General features: G+C 41.2%; 2 protein-coding genes across 2 annotated transcripts; one reads left to right on the forward strand and one right to left on the reverse strand.

Moving 5' to 3' along the window:
• The first annotated feature begins 345 nt into the window (after positions 1-345).
• RFESD (Rieske Fe-S domain containing) lies at positions 346-8,580 on the forward strand. Its single transcript, XM_077817211.1, has 4 exons — positions 346-2,351; positions 2,955-3,135; positions 3,235-3,269; positions 4,034-8,580. Exons 2-4 carry the CDS (start codon positions 2,958-2,960, stop codon positions 4,301-4,303), a joined length of 483 nt encoding a protein of 160 aa, XP_077673337.1. The 5' UTR covers positions 346-2,351; positions 2,955-2,957; the 3' UTR covers positions 4,304-8,580.
• Positions 8,581-9,760: 1,180 nt separating this feature from the next.
• On the reverse strand, positions 9,761-21,804 carry SPATA9 (spermatogenesis associated 9). The gene is made up of 5 exons (XM_077818017.1): positions 21,649-21,804; positions 21,427-21,515; positions 13,062-13,289; positions 12,279-12,374; positions 9,761-10,009 (listed from the first exon to the last, which is right to left on the reverse strand). The coding sequence occupies exons 1-5, from the start codon at positions 21,707-21,709 to the stop codon at positions 9,761-9,763; spliced, it is 723 nt and encodes a 240-aa protein (XP_077674143.1). The 5' UTR covers positions 21,710-21,804.
• Between the last annotated feature and the right edge of the window lie 578 nt (positions 21,805-22,382).

The raw sequence follows: 22,382 nt of genomic DNA on the forward strand, positions 1-22,382 counted from the left end.
AGTCTGAGCGGTCGCGGTGCTTGCCGGGAGTTATAGTCTGTGCTCGAGCGCGGCGGTTGCCGGAAGTTGTAGTCTCCCGAGGCGGTGGGCCCTGAGGCTGGCTGCGGCGGCGCAGCGATGCCTCGCGGCCCGGCTGTGCGTGACGCACGTTGGAAGAGGGGCTGTCTGCAGGGTAGTGACGGCTGGGCTCCAGAGCGCGCTGAGGCAGCGCTACCGTCATGATCAGTCAGCGCCCTAGGTTGTGCGCGTGACTCCCCGCTCCTCCGCCCGGTCCAGAGCTCTGTCCGCTCTGTCAGCTGCGGGGCTCGCGCCAGGCGCGAACACCAACGGCGGTTAAAGGTGGGGCTGGTGAGCCCCGTCGCGGCTGCGAACCGTGGGCTGAGCCCGGCCGGGGAACTGACGGAGCGGGCTCTCCCCGGGTGCTCCCGCTTCGCGCGAGGCCCCAATTGTACCGGCACCGTTGTGTCCCCTCCGCCGGCCAGACCCAGAGAGCTCCCGCCCGCGCCTAGCCCTTGAGCCTGCTGCTCGCACCGAGCATGGGGGCCCGGGCGATGGCGCTCCCTGTTTTCTGCTCAGGCGGTGGGAGCCGGGGTGGGGCTGGGGCCACGCTCCCCTCGGCCTGGCAGGGCTGCGGGGCAGGAGATGCTGGATGGAAACTTGAGGGCGCGGGCCTGCCCCGAGGAGCGGCCAGAAAACTAGAGCGCTCACAGCGGCTGGTGGAGGGGGAAGCTGGCTCGGCCACTCCTCTTTCCGTAGCACTTCAGTGGCTGGCAGTTAACTGGTAGCTGAGTGTTTTGAGGAGAGAGCTGCTGCTCCTGGCGGGGGCTAGGAAGCACTCCAGCCAGGCACAGAGAGGATGAGGAGGAAGGACACCAGAGGAAGGCTGGAGTGGAGTTTTCATTAGGTTTCTGTCATGCGATGTGGAATCCCCCCTCTCTGCTGCTCCCAGTGGGCAAGGAGCCTGCCTCCTCCCATCTGTCAGAGTCAGAATATCGACTTCCAGCTAGTTCTTCCCATGCTCACCACCAGCTCCCAGCTGAGAGTCGCCATTAGTGGGCTGAAAAAAGGGTCTAATTATAGTTTGCCCTTGGCAAGAATCCCTTGGCTCTCTCCCTCAGTGCTAGAAACCCTTCCTCGGCCACAGTGCTTCTTAACAGACTTATACTCAGATTCAGATGGTCAGTCTCAAGGGCTTTCTCTGGAGGACCTGCCGTTTGTTGGGACAGTTTTGGTCCTGCAGTTAATTGTAAGCACATATGCTAGTATTTACATATCAGCCTGATTGTGCCTCAAAGTGACATTTAATGTTTAAATGTTCGCACTTGCCCCAGCTATTAAATGTGGGTGCCAAAACATGCCAGCAAAATCAGAGGCTGAGCTGAAGCCTTTTTAAGTCTGAATCAAACTTGGGTGCATGCCTACATTTAGGCAACCAAATACATGTGGCCTGATTGTCAGAGGTGTTCAGCAGCTAAAACTCCCATCAATCTTAGTGGGAGTTTTGGGTGCTGATCATCATGCAGAATCAAGCACCTTCGTGAGGATGAGAATGCCTAATTGTAGGCACTGTATTTGAAAATTTTGGCCTCTGTGACTTGCTGAAGGTTACATACTGAATCAGTGATATTAGAGATCAGGAGTTTACAGTTCACAGTCTTCAGAATATTTTGTACTATGCTTATTTACAAAGCAAGCTGTGAAAGAAGTGAGTAATTCTCAGGATAATGTATTCCTGTGACTAATAATTACGATAAAATCTTAGCTAGAAATAGAAACATGGCATGAGCTGAAACACAAATGGATGGGGCTGCCTGAAGGAGCCGTACTGCTATTAGATTTATGCATAATCAGCTTGTAAGTAGCCTGGAAAGTACCATGGTGTTTACACCAGCCTGCAGGGGCTGTGACATGCATATTTGATTTAGAATTATTTGTTTGCCATGCGTGAATTAACATAGGAATGTTATAAAAAACTTCTAAATGCTGTTTTAAATGAGTGTGACTCCACAATGCCTTCTGGAGAAGGCAGCTATGAGATAATTATAAGGAGTAAAGAAGCAAACAACTCTTATCTTCTGTTATCAGCCCAGCCACAGCCTTCCTCTTTTCAGTTCTTGCAAAGTTCACTTCAGCCATGTTGTGTCCCACACAAAGACTGCCTTTTTTTGCTGTTCAGACCAGTTCCACTGTCTTTTAGAAAGCCTTTTTCAGTAAAGAAGCACTTATCAGAGCTGATACACAGAGGAGGCCTGGATGTGATGGAGCTATAGAGGGAATTGGTGCTGCTCTCATTACTTTGCAACTTCATTTCTTCATTCTTCATCTCCGTCATGCTCTAGTATGGATCTAAGGTACTGATGTGACTTGATGTGTTGCTGAGGAGCTACATTGCTTTTATCCCATTTAGAGCTTGATTCTATCCCACTTTGGTTAGTCCCCTCTACCCTCCCTTGTGCCCATTCTTCTCTGTACATACAAAGACTTTTTTTTTAACTTGGTTTTTCTTTTGCATGTAAACTTTAACCCTTTTATTTTTTTAAATCCGTGTATATCCCCAACCTGGACATGATCTAAAAAATAGTTTTAGCACATTTGTTTTTGTTTATATGGAGTTTTTTTGGGGGATTGGCATAAATGAATTAAAAGAGGTTTAGAATCTAAGTCTCATTTTGCCCCAACTGCAGTGTTGCTGTTACCCAAGCCCTCAGTCTAGTAATGAACTTTTAATTAATAGGTACCATGACATTTGTTCTTTTATCTAACAGACTGGATATACATTGTTATGAAGCAGGGATGTTTTATTAATATAATACAGATATATTTTCACCAAAACTTTTGCTTATGATATTTTGGTTAAATATCTTTATGAATGACTTGGTATCCAAAGTGTCCTTGTTTAGAAACCCTAAACTTTAATTGTTTTATAAAGTGGCTTTTTACTATTTTAACTAAAGGACATGGATTTGCACAGCTCAGTTGAAACACCTGATAAAGTGAAGGCTGATGCTCCTGTATATGCTGGTAAGGAAGAAGACATAAAACAGTCCCAAAGAATAACAGCTAGTGTCCATGACAGAGAAGTTGTCGTTTTCTACCATGAAGGGAAATTTTATGCCATGGACCGTTACTGTTACCGTAAGATTGTTTGCACTCTTCATCTTGGTGTTTATGTAACAATTTTAAAGTAAGCTAGTGTGAGTGTTGACTCTAATTCCATATTCCACTATGTTTCAGATGCAGGAGGTCCTTTACATCTTGGAGAGATAGAGGTATGTAACATTCTAAAAATAACACACACAATTATTCAGAATCTTTTTACATTTTAATACCAATTTTATATTATTCTCTCACTTTGGGCTAAATAATGTTCTTGGTAACACTGCAGTAATTCTACTGGAATCAGTGGGGTTACTTTGGATTTACACTGGTATAGCTGAAAGCAAAATTTGGCCCTCTCTCTCTAACAGTCCTTAATTTTTCAATGTCCACAATGCTCTCAACTCCCTGCTGGCTTGAGGGACAGGAGGCCAAGTTCAGGTACTTTTGAGACAAATAGTTTAATAATCATTTATTATTAGGCACTTACTAGAGACACTTACTTTATAAAACACTGACAGCATGCTTTGTGTTTGCACATCATAGAGAGATGTGGTGTATGTCAAAATGTGAGTAAGTAAAAGCATCTCCAGTCACACTGTTGAAAATAAAAAATGGCTATTATCTTTATTATCTGGAGTCTGAAAGAATCCCTGTCATCTATGCACACACATCCCATTATGATAGATTATTGCCAGTTAGGGGCATTATGGGTTTTCCTCTGAATCTTCTGACATTGGTCACTGTTGCAAACAGGCTGTGCTAGCTGGATCAGTAATCTGATTTGGTATTCCAGTTGTTAATTTTAAAAACAGAACCTGGTGTTCCTGCCATGGCAGTACAGGGCATTAAAACTAGTCCACAAAGCTGTGTGTTGGTCTAGAGATATTTCATAGAGAAGAGTAAGATTTGTGGGTTGTCCTAATTTTTTCCGCAGGATGTCAATGGACAGCCCTGCATTATTTGCCCTTGGCATAAGTATAAAATTGCTTTGGCAACAGGAGAAGGATTAGATCAAGCCGTAAACCCTACAGAACCATCAGCAACACCAAAATGGCGATCAAAAGGAATAAAGCAAAGAACTCACAAGGTTACTGTAGACAATGGAAGTGTTTATGTGACTCCTTCTGACTTATCTATCAGCTGTGACTCTGATTACTATGCTGATAAGTACAAAAAGACTGGAAGTTCTGATATGAAAAAATAATGCACATCCTGAACTTCAAAATCAGTGGCCATAATGCAAAATATCAGTGTGTGTGTGTACAAGGCATCATCAGTATATCAGGATGATATGCAGATTTTTTCTAGATGTTAATATAATGAAATACCAGTGTTAATCTTATTGCTATTAGAGCATTAAGTAATGTAGAAATGAGTAAGATCATAAACAAAAGTTCAAGACCCTCTTTAGAATGAGTTAGCATTGTGCCAGTGCAGTTTTATATTTGTCTTTAATAAAATACAAGTTTAATGTATGTACATTAGACTAGTTTGTAATATTTGAAGTATTAAATCTTCCATTCCTATAGTATAAATCTTTTAACTTTTAGGAGGAGGATTATTATACTATTGCATTTAATTAGTTTATAAAAACATCTTGAAATGTTATGGTAAATATCCGTTGAAGGATAGAATTTTTTGTATACATTAAATAGTTTAGAACTATAATAATTTCAATGTAATTGGGAGATATTTTTAAAAAAATATTATATTTACAGGTCAGGAGAAAAACCTATTATTTTATCTTCTTAACACATAGGACCAGAGTTTCATAAAGTGATGTACAAAGCATTTGTGTGTTGTAATGTGCTTTTGCATGGTTACTTTTGTGTGTGCAATTACCCCAGTTCTGTTCTAAATAAGTACTTTTGTCTCCTTCATCATGGTAGTGCCTGAGCACATTCCAATAATCAGTTAACCAACATGACATATGTGAGTTCTCTGTCACCCTTTCCTCTGGAGGAAAATTGGATGTGTCATGTAGAATTTTGGTTTTGGACTATTTTAAAAATGTAAACACTTATCAGAGGGTGTCATAAATATAAAGGGAAGGGTAACCACCTTTCTGTATACAGTGCTGTCATAAATATAAAGGGAAGGGTAAACCCCTTTGAAATCCCTCCTGGCCAGGGGAAAGCTCCTCTCACCTGTAAAGGGTTAAGAAGCTAAAGGTAACCTCGCTGGCACCTGACCAAAATGACCAACGAGGAGACAAGATGCTTTCAAAAGCTGGGACGAGGGAGAGAAACAAAGGGTCTGTGTGTCTGTCTTACGCTGTTTTGCCGGGGATAGACCAGGAATGGAGTCTTAGAACTTTTAGTAAGTAATCTAGCTAGGTACGTGTTAGATTATGATTTCTTTAAATGGCTGAGAAAAGAACTGTGCTGAATAGAATACCTATTTCTGTCTGTGTATCTTTTTTGTAACGTAAGATTTTGCCTAGAGGGGTTCTCTATGTTTTGAATCTAATTACCCTGTAAGGTATCTACCATCCTGATTTTACAGGGGGGATTTCTTTATTTCTATTTACTTCTATTTTTATTAAAAGTCTTCTTGTAAGAAAACTGAATGCTTTTTCATTGTTCTCAGATCCAAGGGTTTGGGTCTGTGGTCACCTATGCAAATTGGTGAGGCTTTTTATCCAACATTTCCCAGGAAAGGGGGTGTGTGCAAGTGTTGGGAGGATTGTTCATTGTTCTTAAGATCCAAGGGTCTGGGTCTGTAGTCACCTAGGCAAATTGGTGAGGCTTTTTACCAAACCTTGTCCAGGAAGTGGGGTGCAAGGTTTTGGGAAGTATTTTGGGGGGGAAAGACGTGTCCAAACAGCTCTTCCCCAGTAACCAGTATTAGTTTGGTGGTGGTAGCAGCGGCCAATCCAAGGACAAAGGGTGGAATATTTTGTACCTTGGGGAAGTTTTGACCTAAGCTGGTAAAGATAAGCTTAGGAGGTTTTTCATGCAGGTCCCCACATCTGTATCCTAGAGTTCAGAGTGGGGGAAGAACCTTGACAAGTGCTATAAAATCCCTCCTGGCCAGAGGCAAAACCCTTTCACCTGTAAAGGGTTAAGAAGCTAAGGTAAACTCGCTGGCACCTGACCCAAAATGACCAATGGGGGGACAAGATACTTTCAAATCTTGAGAGGGTGGAACAAAGGGTTCTGTCTGTGTGATGCTTTTGCCAGGAACAGATCAGAAATGCAAGCCTTCCAACTCCTGTTAAATTAGTAAGTAATCTAGCTAGAAAATGTGTTAAATTTTCTTTTGTTTAATGGCTGGTAAAATAAGCTGTGCTGGAGGGAATGTACGTTCCTGCCTTTGTGTCTTTTTGTAACTTAAGGTTTTGCCTAGAGGGATTCTCTGTATTTTGAATCCGATTACTCTGTAAGGTATTTACTATCCTGATTTTACAAAGGTGATTCTTTTACATTTTCTTTAATTAAAATTCTTCTTTTAAGAACCTGATGGATTTTTCATTGTTCTTAAGATCCAAGGGTTTGGGTCTGTGTTCATCTGTGCCAATTGGTGAGGATTATTATCAAGCCTTCCCCAGGAAAGGGGGTGTAGGGCTTGCGGGGATGTTTTGTGGGAAGACATCTCCAAGTGGTCTCTTTCCCTGTTCTTTGTTTAAAACGCTTGGTGGTGGCAGCATACTGTTCAAGGACAAGGCAAAGTTTGTACCTTGGAAGTTTTTAACCTAAGCTGATAAGAATAAGCTTAGTGGGTCTTTCATGCAGGTCCCCATATCTGTACCCTAGAGTTCAGAGTGGGGAAGGAACCTTGACAGAAGGTATCTTGGATAAGGCAGTTCAAAGAAGCGTGTACCTAGAACTTGGAGCAGAAAGTAGCAAAGTTTGTGATAGAGGCACTGGGGCAGTTCATTCCACAGTCTGACTAGTCCCCGAGAAAGCTGTGCCTCTTGGACACATGAGCTTTGCTCATATGGTAGAAAGCCCCATTGTGCCTGAGGATCAGAGTTGTCAAGCACAGTACTTATCCCAGAACTTTAGGAGATCTTTCAGATACTATGGGGTCAGGCCATTCAAGATAAGTACCAAGACCTTGAACTTGATTCAGTATTCTGGGTGAAGTCAGTGTAGAGAGTGGCGCACAAGGCTGATGTGCTTATGGTAGCCAATGTTGTTGAGATGTGCTGCAACATTTGGTACTAGTGGAGTTTCCTAAGCATTGAAGGCTTCAGGCCCAGGTATATTGCATTATGGTGGTCCAGATAGGAGCTGGCAAAGGTGTGAATAACTGAGGGCAGGTCACTGTCTGTCTGCCAGGATGATATGGAATCTCATAGGCAACTGGAGCTGGTAGAAAGCATAACTCATATTTTGTGTTATGCAAAAGCTTAGCATCATTGAGGAATCCAGGAACATTCATAAACTACAGAGTGACTTCATCAATTAGGAACATATACCTTTAGTCAGAGGAAGGTATTTGCCTCGTTCCTGTAAATTCTTCATAGTGCTTTTCTTTGCCCACCAACATATTCTTTTTCTTGCTCAGCGTCTGCTTCAACCAACTATTCTTCATCCAGGTGCTGATCTAATCAGAGTACTGGGCCATCTTTGTTTTAAGTGGTATAGTTGAATCTGTTGAAGGGTGGTGTTACGCTACACCCCATATTTTTCATAAACTATTGTTATAATATTATAGCATTCTTGCAAGATAAGGCATGTGAAATATTGTTGGAAAAGTTACAATTTACTGAATTTGATTATCCTATTTGTATGCATGTATCATTTTTGTATCTAAAGTTAGGAATCTTGACTCCATTGAATACATCTGTACTACAAAAGCGTTTGCACCTGGGGAATGCCCACCAGACAGAATGCAACCAGTTTGGCTGGCTAGCTGGGGACCAGTCAATGGACCATTAGGGAGAACAATAGGTCTTTGAAGATACTAATCTCCCACCTTCCTCAGAAGCTTTCCTGGGATGTTACAAACAACCTCTGACTCATGGCTGCTTTGATACTGCAGGGTCATGTGATTGTCACCTGGTACTAGACTCCATGGTAGAATACCAGTATTTTTCCACGGAGGGTGGTGGTGGTGGTGGTGGGAACCACACTGGAAAACAAAGGATTCCTGCCATATGTAAAAGCTATTTAAGGCTGGGGAGGATTAATCAGCATTCATTCTTCATTGAATCCCCACCCACAATGAGTGCAGGAAAAGACAAAGGGGGGTGGGGAGAAGGACTGAGCCCAGGCTGGAAAGATGTCTGGCCTGTGAGAGTAGAGTTTCAAGCTGCAAACAAGAGCAGCTTGCCTTCAAGAGCCTCTGCAATCTGCCCAAAATAATATTTAGGGTGAGAAACTACTACTTGTAACCAGTTTCTTTTTTTGGTATCTTAAGCTTATATTGTGTTTTTTGTTTTATTTGCTGGGTAATCTGCTTTGATCTGTTTGCGATCCCTTAGGTTTTAAATGATATCTTTTGTAGTTAATAAACTTTTTGTTTTCTCTGGAACCAGTTTGTGGAACTTATAACTGGGGGATCGGGGGGGAAAACTGTGCACATCTTCCTCCATATTGAGGAAGGGAGTGAATTTCATGAGCTTATGCTACTGTACAGTTCTCTGTACAGTGCAAGACAGTATAATTTTGGGTTTACACTCCAGGGGGGATGTGCACTTGAGTGCTGGGCATTTCTTTAGTGAAGCCTTCCCATGCAGAGCTGATTTCAGTGTCTCCCGTCTTTCTGAAGCTGGGTGTGTCCCTGCCTGGGTGTATGCTGGAGGAGGCTTGAGGGCCTGGCTCATCAGGACAGTGTAAGGGGAAACAGGTGGGTACCTCAGTATGTCAGTGGGGGTTAACCCATCAGATGGGTAGATCTGTTTATACAAAATTAGAGCTGTACTTGTACATCATGTATTTGCATGGACTAAGGAGTAATGGGGTGTGTTTAAATGCTAGATTAAGGTGGTGCTTGTGGACCTTGGGCCTCACTTCATTAAAATCTGGCTTCTGAAGTTGTAAAGAAATTTAAACATGAAACATAAGAGTGTGTGGCCTCTCAACAACAATGGGACACAGAGGAGAGTATTCTGTTAATGCTTTGGGTAAAATGCAAAGATAATCTCTTTTCATAGTTCTGACACAATTGGATATGGTTATTTTTAAACTTCATAACATTTTGTGAAGTCAAACATCCTAGTCCAGTGAATCAAGACAGGAGATGAGAAAAGTCTGGGTAAAGGGAAAAATCAGAGAGAAACATCCTTGGCAGGCTGAACCACAGTAAAGGAAACAAAGTATACATTAATCCAATATAGTCAGTGACCATCTGCTAGAAAAATGCACTTAGACATGGGCCAGATTTGTGGAATTTGGTATAAAAGGAACCCACTAGACTCTACACTTAAAAGCATCGGATTTTTTTAACTTGCATAATCAATGAAATTTAAACAGTTTGTGTCAGTGAGAAATTTACATCCTATAGAACATGGCACTAAAAACATTCATAGTAAGGCCCTCAGCCATACCTAGATAGACTTTTTTTTCCTTTCACTAGTCAAGGTACTCTGAAGATATTAAGTTTTTGTATGAATTATTTTATTAACAAATAGAGAATGTAAATTCTGTGTATATAAGTGTCTTTCTTTTCACATTTAATGCACTAACAAAAAGCTCACAAACCTGTTTGAGCTTCAGTTACCACTACTAAGTACTGTATCTTGATCCAGTGCAGAATGTAGGATGTGAATGCTGCTCTTAGTTGAATCAACAGGAAATTCAGAAAAGACTTGCTTCTCTGGAGAGGGCACAGTGTAACTTGCTAAATCTTCATATTTGGAGAATACATCTTTTTCTTCCTTATTCTTAGTGTTTTCTCTTGAGGCCTTTTCTTCTTCAACAATGTTTTTTATTTTCCCTAATACTGTGTTAATAGAGACTGCCTACATACAATAAAGGTATATAGTTTAGTTACTGTCTGTATGACATTTGAAATGAACAAGAAGTACCCTTTATTTTGAAGTTTTTTAATACATACCAATATCTTAGTAATAAAGGACTCAATGCTTCAAGGTGCTGACCACTTTGGCCACAATCTAATACAGTTAAGCATATGAATAGTCCCAGCAAATTCAGTAAGACTATATATGTGCTTAAAATTATGCAGAGGCTTAAGTGCTGTTGAATCAAGGCTACTATGTTTAGCACTTCATAGGATCAAGCCTTTATACATCACCACAGCAGCCACACACTTTGTACAGTTGTAGCTAAGTGAATTTGCTCACAGGGTCAATGCCATTATGTCTATCAAATATTTAAACAAACAGTTATTACTATTACAAATTTCTCCTATAGAATGTATTACTGTAAATACTTACAACTAAAACCCCTCCAGCACATCATCAAGGATCTACAACCTATCCTGGAGGATGATCCCCCACTCTCACAGACTTTGGGAGACAGGCCAGTCCTTGCTTACAGTCAGCCCCCCAACCTGAAGCAAATACTCACCAACAGCTACCCACCACACAACAGAAACACTAACCTAGGAACCAATCCCTGGAACAAACCCTGTTGCCAAGTCCGTCTGCATATCTATTCAAGGGACACCATCATAGGACCTAACCACATCAGCCACACCATCAGGGGATTGTTCACCTGCACATCTACCAATGGGAAACGTGCCATCACGTGCCAGCAATGCCCCTCTGCCATGTACATTGGCCAAACCGGACAGTCTCTACACAAAAGAATAAATGGTCACAAATCAGACATCAAGAATTGTAACCTTCAAAAACCAGTAGGAGAACATTTCAATCTTCCTGGACCCTCAATAACAGACTTAAAAGCAGCCATTCTTCTACAAAAAAACCCCTTCAAAAATAGACTTCAATGAGAAACTGCAGAGCTGGAATTAATTTGCAAATTTGACACCAAATGAAGCCTGAATAAAGACTGGGAGTGGCTGGGTCACTACAAAAAGTAATTTTCCTTCTGTTGACACTCACGCCTTGTCCACTGTTGGGAATGGGCCATAGCCAGCCTGATTGAATTGGCCTCATTAGCACTGACCCCGTCACCCCCTTGGTAAGGCAACTCCCATCTTTTCATGTGCTGTATATTTATACCTGCCTACAGTATTTTTCACTCCATGCATCTAACTGATTGCCATGTTTGAGTTGGGAAATGTGACCGAGATCCAGGGGTTTTTTCACCTTCCTCTGCAGCATGGAACATGGATCATTTGCTGATTTGAACTAGAGTAAATGATGGGTTCTGTGTAATTAAGTCTTTAAATGAACATTTGAGTAGCTTAGTAACTCAGAGGTTGTGACAGGAGTGGGTGAATGAGGAGGTTCTGTGGCCTGTCATGTGCAGGAGGTCAGACTAGATTATCATGGTGGGTCTTTCTGGCCTTAAAGTCTATGAGACAGGTTAGAGGGGATGGGTCAGAGGGGCAAATAATCTTGAGTAAAGAATCAGCAAATCATTAGCCACAAATTCATGAGACAATTTAATGCAGCATTGAAAAATAATAGCGTCCCACTTATCTAGGGTAAGTAGTTGGGTTTTTGGGTTCTTTTAATTTTTTTAAATAAGTGAGTAAATATCATTAGTTTCCATTATCAATCAATATAGCGGAAGACAGGGGAGTAGATTTTTATGCCTTGGTTTGGGACCAAGTTTGCAAGGCTGCCTAAACATGTACAAAGCATATATTTTTACTCAAATGCAACTTGAGTAAAAATAACCATTTCATTGCACCTGTCATGCAGCTACCTGTATGAAAAGAGCAGAGAGAAAACTGAAATGCTTATTGTTGATGACAGGTTTCAGAGTAGCAGCCGTGTTAGTTCACAAAAAGAAAAGGAGTACTTGTGGCACCTTAGAAACTAACAAATTTATTTGAGCATAAACTGTAGCTCACGAAAGCTTATGCTCAAATAAATTTGTTAGTCTCTAAGGTGCCATAAGTACTCCTTTTCTTATTGTTGATGACAGCATTTAAATCTTATTCTGATGGCTACATTACTATAGCATGAATATTAAGGAACTGAATTGATCAAAAAATGCCTGATTCTGTCCCCTTTACCCACTAAATAGTACCTTATGCTGCACATAGTCCTATTGGTTTCACATATGGAGTAAGGCGCTACTCACTGTGGGTAAGGGTGGCAGAATCAGGTGCAAAACTAAGAAGCGTATACTTACCACATAAATTAGTGCTGCATAGGAAGCACACATTATGCTGGTGAGAGCAGTCTTTGCTGGATAGGAGATCACATCGAACAGGGAAAATGTTCTACCCTGAAGGAAAAATAATTTTTTAAAACAGTTTTTGCTGCCAAAATATCAATGCTGCTCAATAGGACAATGTTTTAACAGCAGTTTCCTATATCTATATCCACTTCTGTAATGTCTATATTTACATTCATTTTGTCATCTGTGTGGGTCACTGGAACATACAGGAATCACAAGCATAAAGGGGTGGCATCCACTACAGCCCATCTACCAGCCTGCCTATTCTTCTGACTCAGCAGGCCTTCTGTAGCTTATAGGAGAAAGTAGTGATGGAGGAGGAGAGTTAATGCTGCTGCAGAGCTGGCTAAAGTCTCTTTCCATGTGGAAGGAGGAGAACCACCTATGCAGGGGCCTCTCCACTTGCAGATATTGGGTGCAATCGGGATCTGTTTGTATACAGTCCTTATTCAGGCAAAATGCCTACTATTTTGGCCCAGCATGTTAACTGAATGAGGACAAACCAATGGTTTCAGGATTTGTGCCCATATGAATTACTGTGTAATAGAGGTGAAAGTATTCATAGGGGAAAATGAGATAAAGATAGTAAAGATTCCAGTTTTGCACACAGTAACTTGAATGAGCTGTGGAACAGAACTTTTAATTGGAAGTAGTTGGAAAACCTGATATACATTGCAGGTAAAGAATGTCAGAATAGGTCCTAAATAATAAGCATTTGAACTAATGCTCCCATACCTGATTTTTATAGAGAGGCTGCTTTGGTGTGTTTACATTTTTCAGAAGACGATGAGACATAGTATTTAACTCTGCAAAATGTTGAACAAGTTGTGGCTGCAAGACTTTGGCAACAGATTTTGAAGATGTTGATATTCTGTTTAGCCCATTAATAACTCTTACTCCAGGAGATGAAGAGAATGCACTTGCCACAACTGATCTGGATGCTTGTAGAATGGGAACAATTTCCTGAAAGGGAAGTGTTTGAGAAATAATATGGCATATGATTCTAAAATGAATTTCTTAGAATATCATGACTTTATGGAGAGTGAAAGGCTATTCCAAAGATAATCCTTTGATACTGAGGCTATGCAGAGATACAAGCGATTTTATTAAAAGCTCAGTTATCATTCTTCATTTAACTCTACAACTAATGAACATGTATAATTACTTGATTTGTGGCAACATCCAAGACACTTTATAAACACATAGGAAGATATAATCCTGCCCCGTGTTCATATATAAAGTACCAGAATGTTTTACACTTTTAATGTCTTGGGAAACAACATGCATTTATATAGCACAGTTAGCATCTAGAAGAAAAATCTTTTGTAGCTCCTGTTTGGCCAGTGGACACAAGACTACCCTTCTCCTGTAATAGGTGTATGGCCTTTGCAGTATTCCCCCTCCTACAGTGGCTTAGCAAACAGGAAAGTGCTGCTATCATCTGAATTTGAGAAGTACTTTACTTCTGTGGATGTTGATGGTGTCAGCATCTCCCAGGAGGCTCTGTCATCTTGCAGAGCTCACCCTATTTTCCATCAGACTCAGCATCAAAAGCAAACCTAAATATATAAATTTGGAGATGCAGGTGTTCTAGCTGAGAGAGTCTATCAGCTCAGAACATAAAGAGCCTAATAGAGGATGTATCCGATTAAACTGAGATTACACTTGATATGGACCAAAAGAGTTTAATGGTTTATTGTTGGTGATTTACCTATTGATTTCAGTTACCACATTGCCCCCTGGTAATACAATGATGGGCATATTCGAAATGCTTAAGATAGAGGCATATTCTACTTCAATATTTGTAAACATTTTAAAATATGTTCTACTCATCTGCTCATCTCTGAATGCATTTTCCCTTGCCCCCTGCTCTGACAATGCCAGCCTTGCCTGAGTCCACTTCTCCCGCAAACATCTTTCTTCCATGATGCCACTTATGCATGGAATGTCATTCCTGAGCTGAAAAATAAAGCCTCTACTCTCCCCTTCAAATCCCTCCTTTCCTCCTCTTCACCCACTTCTTCCAGGACACTTAGCTTGCCAGTTTTTAGTAATAGTACAAATTATCATAGAGTCTCAGACTTTAAGACCAGAAGGCATCATCCTGATTTTTTAGTTGGACTTCCTGTGCTTTTCAGGCCACAGAAGCTCACCCTTCCACTTCTGTAATAGGCCCATAACCTCTGGCTGAGTTACTGATGTCCTCAAATATTGATTTAAAGATCAAGGGGGCCCAGTACTGATTGGAGCCTTTGGGCATTAGCATATTACAAGTAACAAAGCCTTACAAAAATCTTTCATCCTGGCTTCTTTTAGAAACCTGACCTTATATCCTACAGCCCAATGGGATTCAACCAAATGTTAAAGAAAACCTAATCAATTGATTAGTGTGAAATTTACCCAGTGTGGTGGTGATGGTGGGGGAAGCAGCACAAAGCCCTTAGCACTATTTCTGCCCCGTGGTGATTGTACTGTGGTTAGAGAGATTGTGGAGGATTCTCTGAACCCTCTCCTTCACACTCTATAGGGGAGCTCTGTGTCGGCTCTATAATGGACCACATGATCTATAATTAGAGGGATACAATGATCCAAGTAGCTAGGTACAATGTAGCAGCAGTCATTCTTCCTGTCCATACACTGGCATAATAGCCTGGCCACAGGATGACGGTGTGAGAAAGATCTAAGTATGAGCATTCCATAGCAGTCTTCCCTCCACAATTCTAACCACTCGGATTTTGCTCAGTGAGGGTGATGAATTTCAGTGACTGAACTATATGGGAGAAATTGTATCTTACACATGTAGGGAACAAAGACGTGTTTCTGTGTGCTCTGCAGTGACCTGTATTTTATCTGATATTGGTCAGAAGTGCAACTTCCATTAAAAAAAAAATCATCAATGGGAGTCCTGTAACTAAACCCTGTACAATGTTGCTTGAAAAAAAATGCAGGGTAGATTCTCAGATGTAAAGTGCCATAGTTGTTGAAATAAATGGAGCTATGACAATTTACACCAGATGAGGATCTGTCTTAAATGTTTTGTACCATTGGCTATTACTATTATTATATGTGATAATAAAAAAAATAAAACTACGTAAGGTTCTCAAAACATTTAGGAAGGAATGTGCATTGAAATGGAACACAGGATCTAATTCAAGAGGTGAATATAATTGCAACCATAATGTAATTAAATTTAACATAATGGGGAGGGGGGGAGAGAATGCAAATAAACCCACCGCAGTCGCATTTAATTTAAAAAAAGGGAACTACACAAAAGTGAGGAGGCTAGTTAAATGGAAATTAAAAGGAACAGTCACAAGAGTGAAATGCCTGCAAACTGCATGGAGACTTTTTAAAAACATCATAACAGAGGCTCAAATGAAATGTATGCCCTAAATAATCATTTTAAAAACTGTAAGAGGACCGTGCTACCGTGACTAAACAGCAGAGTAAGAGAGGCTGTTAGAGTCCCCTCCCCCCAAAAAAAAATTCCTTTAAAATTGGAAGTAAAATCCTAGTGAGGAAAATAGAAAGAAGCTTAAACTCTGTCAAGTGTAAAAGGCAGGGCAAAAAAAAAAAAAATTTGAAGAACTAGCTAAGGTCAAAAAAAAACTAACTGCAATTTTTTTAAAGTATATCAGAAGCTGGAAGCCTGTCAAACAGTCCATGGGGCCCCAGGATGGCCGAGATGCTAAAGGAGCACTTAAGGAAGATGGGGCTGCTGCAGAGAAGCTAAATGAATTCTTTGTATCAGTCTTCACTGCAGAGGCTATGGGGGAGATCCCGACACCTGTGCTGATCTTATGTGACAAGTCTGAGGAACTGTCCCAGACTGAGGTGTCAGTAGAGGAGGTTTTGGAACAAATTGATAAATTAGTCACTAAGACCAGGTGGTTGTCACCCAAGAGTTCTGAAGGAACTCAAATATGAAATTGCAAAACTAACTAAGGTATGTAATCTGTCACTTAAATCACCTTCTGTATAAGATAACTGGAGGGTAGCTAATGTAACTTATATTTTTTTTAAAGGCTCCAAGTACAATCCTGGCACTTACAGGCCAGTAAGCCTAACTTCAGTACCAGGCAAATTGATTGAAACTGTAGTAAAGAACAAAATTATCAGACAACATAGATAAACATGATATGTTAAGGAAGAGTCAACACAGCATTTTTAAAGGGAAATCATGCCTCACCCGTATATTAGAATGATCTGATAGCATCAACAAGCATTTGGACAAGCATGATCTACTCGATATAGTGTACTTGGACTTTCAGCAAGTCTTTGACAAGGTCCCTCACCAAAGGTTTTTGAGCAAACTAAGCAGTCATAGGATAAGAGGGAAGGTCCTCTCATAGATCAGTAACTGGTTGAAAGATAGGAAACAAATGGTAGGAATAAATGGCGAGTTTTCACAATGGAGGGAGGTAAATAGTGGGGTCCCCCAATCTGTACTGGTATCTGTGCTGTTCAACATATTCATAAGTGATCTGGAAAAAAGGATGAACAGTAAGGTGGCAGGTGATGCAAAATTACTCAAGATAGTTAGTTCAAAGCTGACTGCAAAGCATTACAAAAGGATCTCACTAATCTGGGTGACTGGGTGAGAAAATGGCAGATGCAATTCAGTGTTGATAAGTGCAAGGTAATGCACATTGGAAAACATAATCCCAACTATATGTACAAAATGATGGGGTCTAAATTAGCTGTTACCATTCAAGAAAGAGATCATTGTGGATGGTTCTCTGAAAACATCCACTCACTTTACAGCAAAAGTCAAAAAAGCTAACAGAATATTCGGAGAGGAATAGATAAAAAAAAAAGACAAAAAAATAATATCATGCCACTATATAAATCCATGGTATGCCCACTTTGTGCAGTTTTGGTTGCCCATCTCAAAAAGAGATATTAGAATTGGAAAAAGTACAGAGAAGGGCAACAAAAACAATTGGGGGTATGGAACAACTTCCATCTGAGGCGAGGTTAAAAAGACTTGGACTGTTCATTTTAGAAAAGAGACGATGAAAAGAGATGATAGGTCTATAAAATCATGAATGTCATGGAGAAATAGAATAGGGAAGTGTTATTTAGCTATTCATGTAACACAAAAACTAGGGGTCCCCAATTAAATTAATAGGCAGCAAGTTTAAAACAAACAAAAGGAAATCCTTCTTCGCACAGTACATAATCAACCTGTGGAACTCATTTCCATGGGATGTTGTGAAGTCCAAAAGTATAACAGGGTTCAAAAAAGAAATAGATATGTTCATGGAAGGCAGGTCTATCAATAGCTGTTCACCTGGATGGTCAGGGACTCAACCCCATGCTCTGGGTGTCCTTAAACCTCCAACTGCCAGAAACTGGGACTGGACCACATGGGATGGATCACTTGATAAATTGCCCTGTGATGTTCATTCCCTCTGAAGCATCTGTCTCTGGCCACTGTCAGAAGACAGGACACTAGGCTAGTTGGACCATTAGTCTGATCCAATATGGCTGTTCTTATATGTATCACAATGCCCTTAGCACCTAATGACTAAATGTCACCATATCCATTATGTATGGTATATGGTACACACTTTAGCTCATGTTGTCAAGGAAGAAGTGTAAATTACATTTTATCAGTGTCCACAAACAGGTTTAGTAGTGCTGTTCCCACCTGAGTCAGTGGCAATCTTTACTCAAGCAAAACTCCCCAAATGGGAGCTTTGCAGTAGTATAATTAGGTGGGAGGGGGCATTTGTAGCCACTCTTTCGGTCATATTAGTCCCCTAATAGAAAGTGGGGATTATTGATGCCAATGTCAATAAGAGGTGAAATAATAAATATTTTCATGTTCATTTAAGGCTGATCCCAAGCCTATTAAAATAGCAAAACACCCACTGACATCAGCAGGAGCAGGATCAAGTCCTAAATGGCAATAGAAAAAGGCATTTGTTGCCTATCATATTTTAAGCTCTTTGGGTCACTACTTAGCACAGCAGGATCCCAATCCTAATTGAGGCCTTTGGGTACTACTGCAATACAAATTATAACATTCAATAGACATTGCTGTGTTATTCCTATTATTATTTTGTATTATTGTAGAACTTAGGAGCCCCAGTCATGGACCAGAATCCCATTGTGCTAGGTGCTGCACAAACACAGACCAAAAAGACAGACCCTGTTCCAAAGAGCTTACAATCCAAGTATAAGACAAGAGACAACAGATGGACACAGAGAGTTAGATGGGGAAGTGCAAGGAAACAATTAGATGATACTTGTCAGCATGATTGTCAGTGGTCTCTGCATGCCAGCAGCCTAACCGTTGTAAAGTTTTTTTAATAGGTATAATGGAAAAGGAGACTTTTAAGGAGGATAATGAGTTAGTTTTGTGGATATTTATGGGGAGCATCTCCCAGGTGTGAGGGGCAGCATGGGAGAAAGTACAAAGGTGTTCACGTTATTAATGAGTGGGTGATGGAGGCTGGCCTCATGACCTGTTCAGAAGTCGGAGCTGACATTTTGATCGTGAATGGATGATAGGTAGGATGGGTGGTGATATGTTGTAAAGGGCCTTGAAAGTGAAAATAAGTTGTTTATATTTGATGCAATAGAGAAGATGGAGCTAGTGGTGCGATTCAAAGAGAGCGAGGTGATGTGGTCAAAGCAATGGGCAAGGAAATTGATCTTTGCATCAGCATTCTACATAGATATGAGCAGGGAGAGGTTTACTTCATCGAGGCTAGTGAGAAGGATGTTGCAGCAATTGAGATGTGAGATGAAACCTTGGACAAGAGTTGTAGCTGTGTAAATGGACAGGAAATCTCAAAAGTAGTTGTATGGAAAGAAACAGCAAGATTTAGATATAGCCTGGATGGGAAGATGAAAAAACAGGTCTGAGTTTAAGATAACATAGTGGAAAAGATTAAGAACTCTGTTTCAGCCATGCTGAACTTGCACTGATATTGCATTGTGGATTTTAGCCAATCAGAGAGGCAGGCCATGGTTTTAGTTTAGACAGAATGGGACAGGCCTGGAGTAGAGAGGTAGATCTGTGAGTCATCAGCATCGAAATGGTAGTTTAATTTGTATTTATGGATGAGATTTCAGAGATAAGCGTGGAGGGAGAAAAGAAAGGGATGAAAAACAGATCCCTGTGGAGCCCCTACAGAAAGTTGGAGAGGAAATGAGGAGGATCTTCCAAAGGACACACTAAAGAACAATTAGAGAGGTAGGAGGAGAATCAGGAAAGGACAGTCACAGAAGGACAAGATTTCAAGAGGATTAGTAAGTTTCAGTTAAGCGCAAAGGATAGAAGCTAGTTGGAGAGGGTCTAGGATGGAACTGGAAGAGAGGACTCTAGACAGCAAATGTAAACAGCATGTTCAATGAGCTTAGAGGTGAAAGGGAGGATGCGGCACTAACTGGAAAGGCATGTTGGATCAAGGATGGATTTTTTTTAAGATGGGAGAGACTAAAGCATGCTTGTATCGTGAGGGGAAAAAGTGTCAGGAATCACGACCTGCTGCAGAGCTAGTCTCCAGGCAGCCTCCTCAATACCTTTGGCCTACAACAGCTGTCTGATTGGCTACACCACCTGATTGGCTGGAGGGGGTAGCAGCAGCAGCTTGCTGGCTGCTCAACGTTCATGCCCACCACTGTGATTGCTCCTGTTACCTTATTCCTGTCCTGCCTCTGCCTTCAACCCCTCCTTGCCTGTTACCCTGCTTGCTTCAGTTCCTGACCTTGGTTTGATCTTTGGCCCTGGCTTCCCACTACTGACTCTGGCTCTGCCCCTAGTCCTTGGTTCCTGATGCCTGCTCTGACCACTAAGCTAGACTGCCCTCATTTCCAGTCAACGGAGCCAGAGGCACACAAGAGGTCAAGAAGAGTAAGGGAAGGAATGAGAGTGGGTATGAGGGAAATCTGAGGGAAATCAGATGGGATGGGGTCAGTGGGGCAAGAGGAAGGCTTAGAGGAGGAGAACAGATGAGAAACTCCTGTGTCTGTGACAGGGAGGAGGAAGAGAGAATTGTAGAAAAAGAGGTGGAAGATCATATTGCATTTTGTCAAATTTTCTCATGGAAGAAATTGGCAAGAACTTGTGCAGGGAGAAGTGGAGGTTGGAGGAGGAGAGGGTTTGAGGAGTGGTCAGAGGTGGTTGGGATTGTGGACATGAGATTCAATTAAATTGGTTAAGTGGAGTTGTTTAGCTAGGAAGATGCCAGAACTGAAGAAGAAAATGAATTTGTAGTGTTAGAAGTCAGCCTAGTCACGGAATTTCTGCCAAAGATGCTCCGCAGCCAGAGACCAGGAACACAGGAAGTAGATGTTGGGGTATTTCAGGCAATAATTTATTACAGGCCTTCTTCTCCCAATTTTATTTCTACATGAGAGGGATTGGAATTGATGCCTGCTTCACAGTCTGATTTGCCAGTGTCAGTGGAATTGGAAGTGTAGAAGGAGTTGAGGGTCTATCACAATAGAGAGTCTGAGCACCTCACAAGCCTTAATGGATTTTACCTTCAGAACATCTCTGTGAAATAGGGGAATTTTAATCTCCATTCCATAGATGAGGAATAGAGGACAGCAGGCTGCATCCACAAACATTTTTGGGCATCTAACTGCCACTTGAGGCAGTTTTAAGATTCTCAAGTTAGGATTCTCAAAACCTCCACTCAGCTGCCACCTAACCCACAAATTACCTAGGCATCTACATTTCTGCTGATAAATTCCCCTATTTTTGCCAGTGGGTATGTATGGAGCCATCTAAATCCTGATGCCATAAAGCAGCTCAGGCCATTCCCCTGCCTGTCTCACCTACAATGTCCAATTCTGAGACCACTTTCCAGATTGGGCCCAGCACAAAATGGAAGTGGAGAAGCCCCACCAGAGAAAGAGTGAGACATAACTCTACAGTCCAGAGATTAGAGCACCCACCTGGCAGACCCAGGTTCCAGTCCCTGCTCCAATAACTATTTAATGACGAAATATCAACCTCAGCAGAGCATGTCTTATTAAATAATGGTAGATAAAACACATTCATAATATTTTTAAACAAGAAGGGGAAAATCCTTTATCAGAACTTCAATGACAATGAAATACAATAATTCAGTACCTTTACCTGGTTTGACTGTTGCAATCCAATTATGGTTGGAAATTCATCCTTAATCTCATCTATAATTTCCACAACTGCTCTCTGAATTAGGTAAACTGAGGTAAAAAAGAAGCAATTAAAGATTAAATTAAAAACCTAATTAATTAAACAAAGTGGTGGTACCATGTACAAATAGGTAGGACAAGGAAGGTTTATGGGTTTAAATGGATCACAACCAGGATTATGTACCTTGTCCAGAAAATCTCTTTAACACCTGCCCACATATCCACCCGATTGGTTTGATGGGCATCTTGTGTCCTAGGGTGAGTTCCCCTGAGTCCTAAGCTCTAGTTACCTCACAAGACTAACTCAGATGAACTCTCAGATCACAAATGAGCACACCATGGCCCCCCCACACATGAACATCACCATATCCAGGCAGGGAGTCTTTATGACAGCACAGTGGATCTCTTAGGTACCCACTTAGCTTCTGATGCTCTGCGGATGTGTGGTGCCCAAGGTATGATCCTATCAGGAAAAAAATCATCCGTACTTTTCACAAGTTGCCATGTAAATGATCACATTTCTTCTAAGTTGTGCACAAGGATACACTGTTTTTACATTTTGCTCTTCTGGTATCCTAAATCCATGGGCTTGGGGCTAAACAAAATACGTCTCTGATTTCCTTTGTCTTCAGGTTCAAGGTAAACAAACAAAAGTCCCTTAGTCCTTTCCTTAAGTTTTAAGCAAGCAAGAGAACTCATAGTTTTTGTCCTTTGCATTAGACTGTTTCTCTCAGTATAGCTATGAGCCTTTCCATCAGTCAGCCAGTGATTTATTATTCCTTTTCTTATTATATGCACCAGGTTGGCTCCTGGGAAACTAATAGGCTCCAGCTGCTTCTAGTTCCTTCTGCTCTTCTCTCTAAGACAAGGAAATACCCAAGTGTCAAGATACTAATGTTGGCCACTACCAATGGAGCC

This window comes from Eretmochelys imbricata, chromosome 5, assembly GCF_965152235.1.
Source record: "Eretmochelys imbricata isolate rEreImb1 chromosome 5, rEreImb1.hap1, whole genome shotgun sequence".
Classification (NCBI taxonomy): Eukaryota; Metazoa; Chordata; order Testudines; family Cheloniidae; genus Eretmochelys; species Eretmochelys imbricata.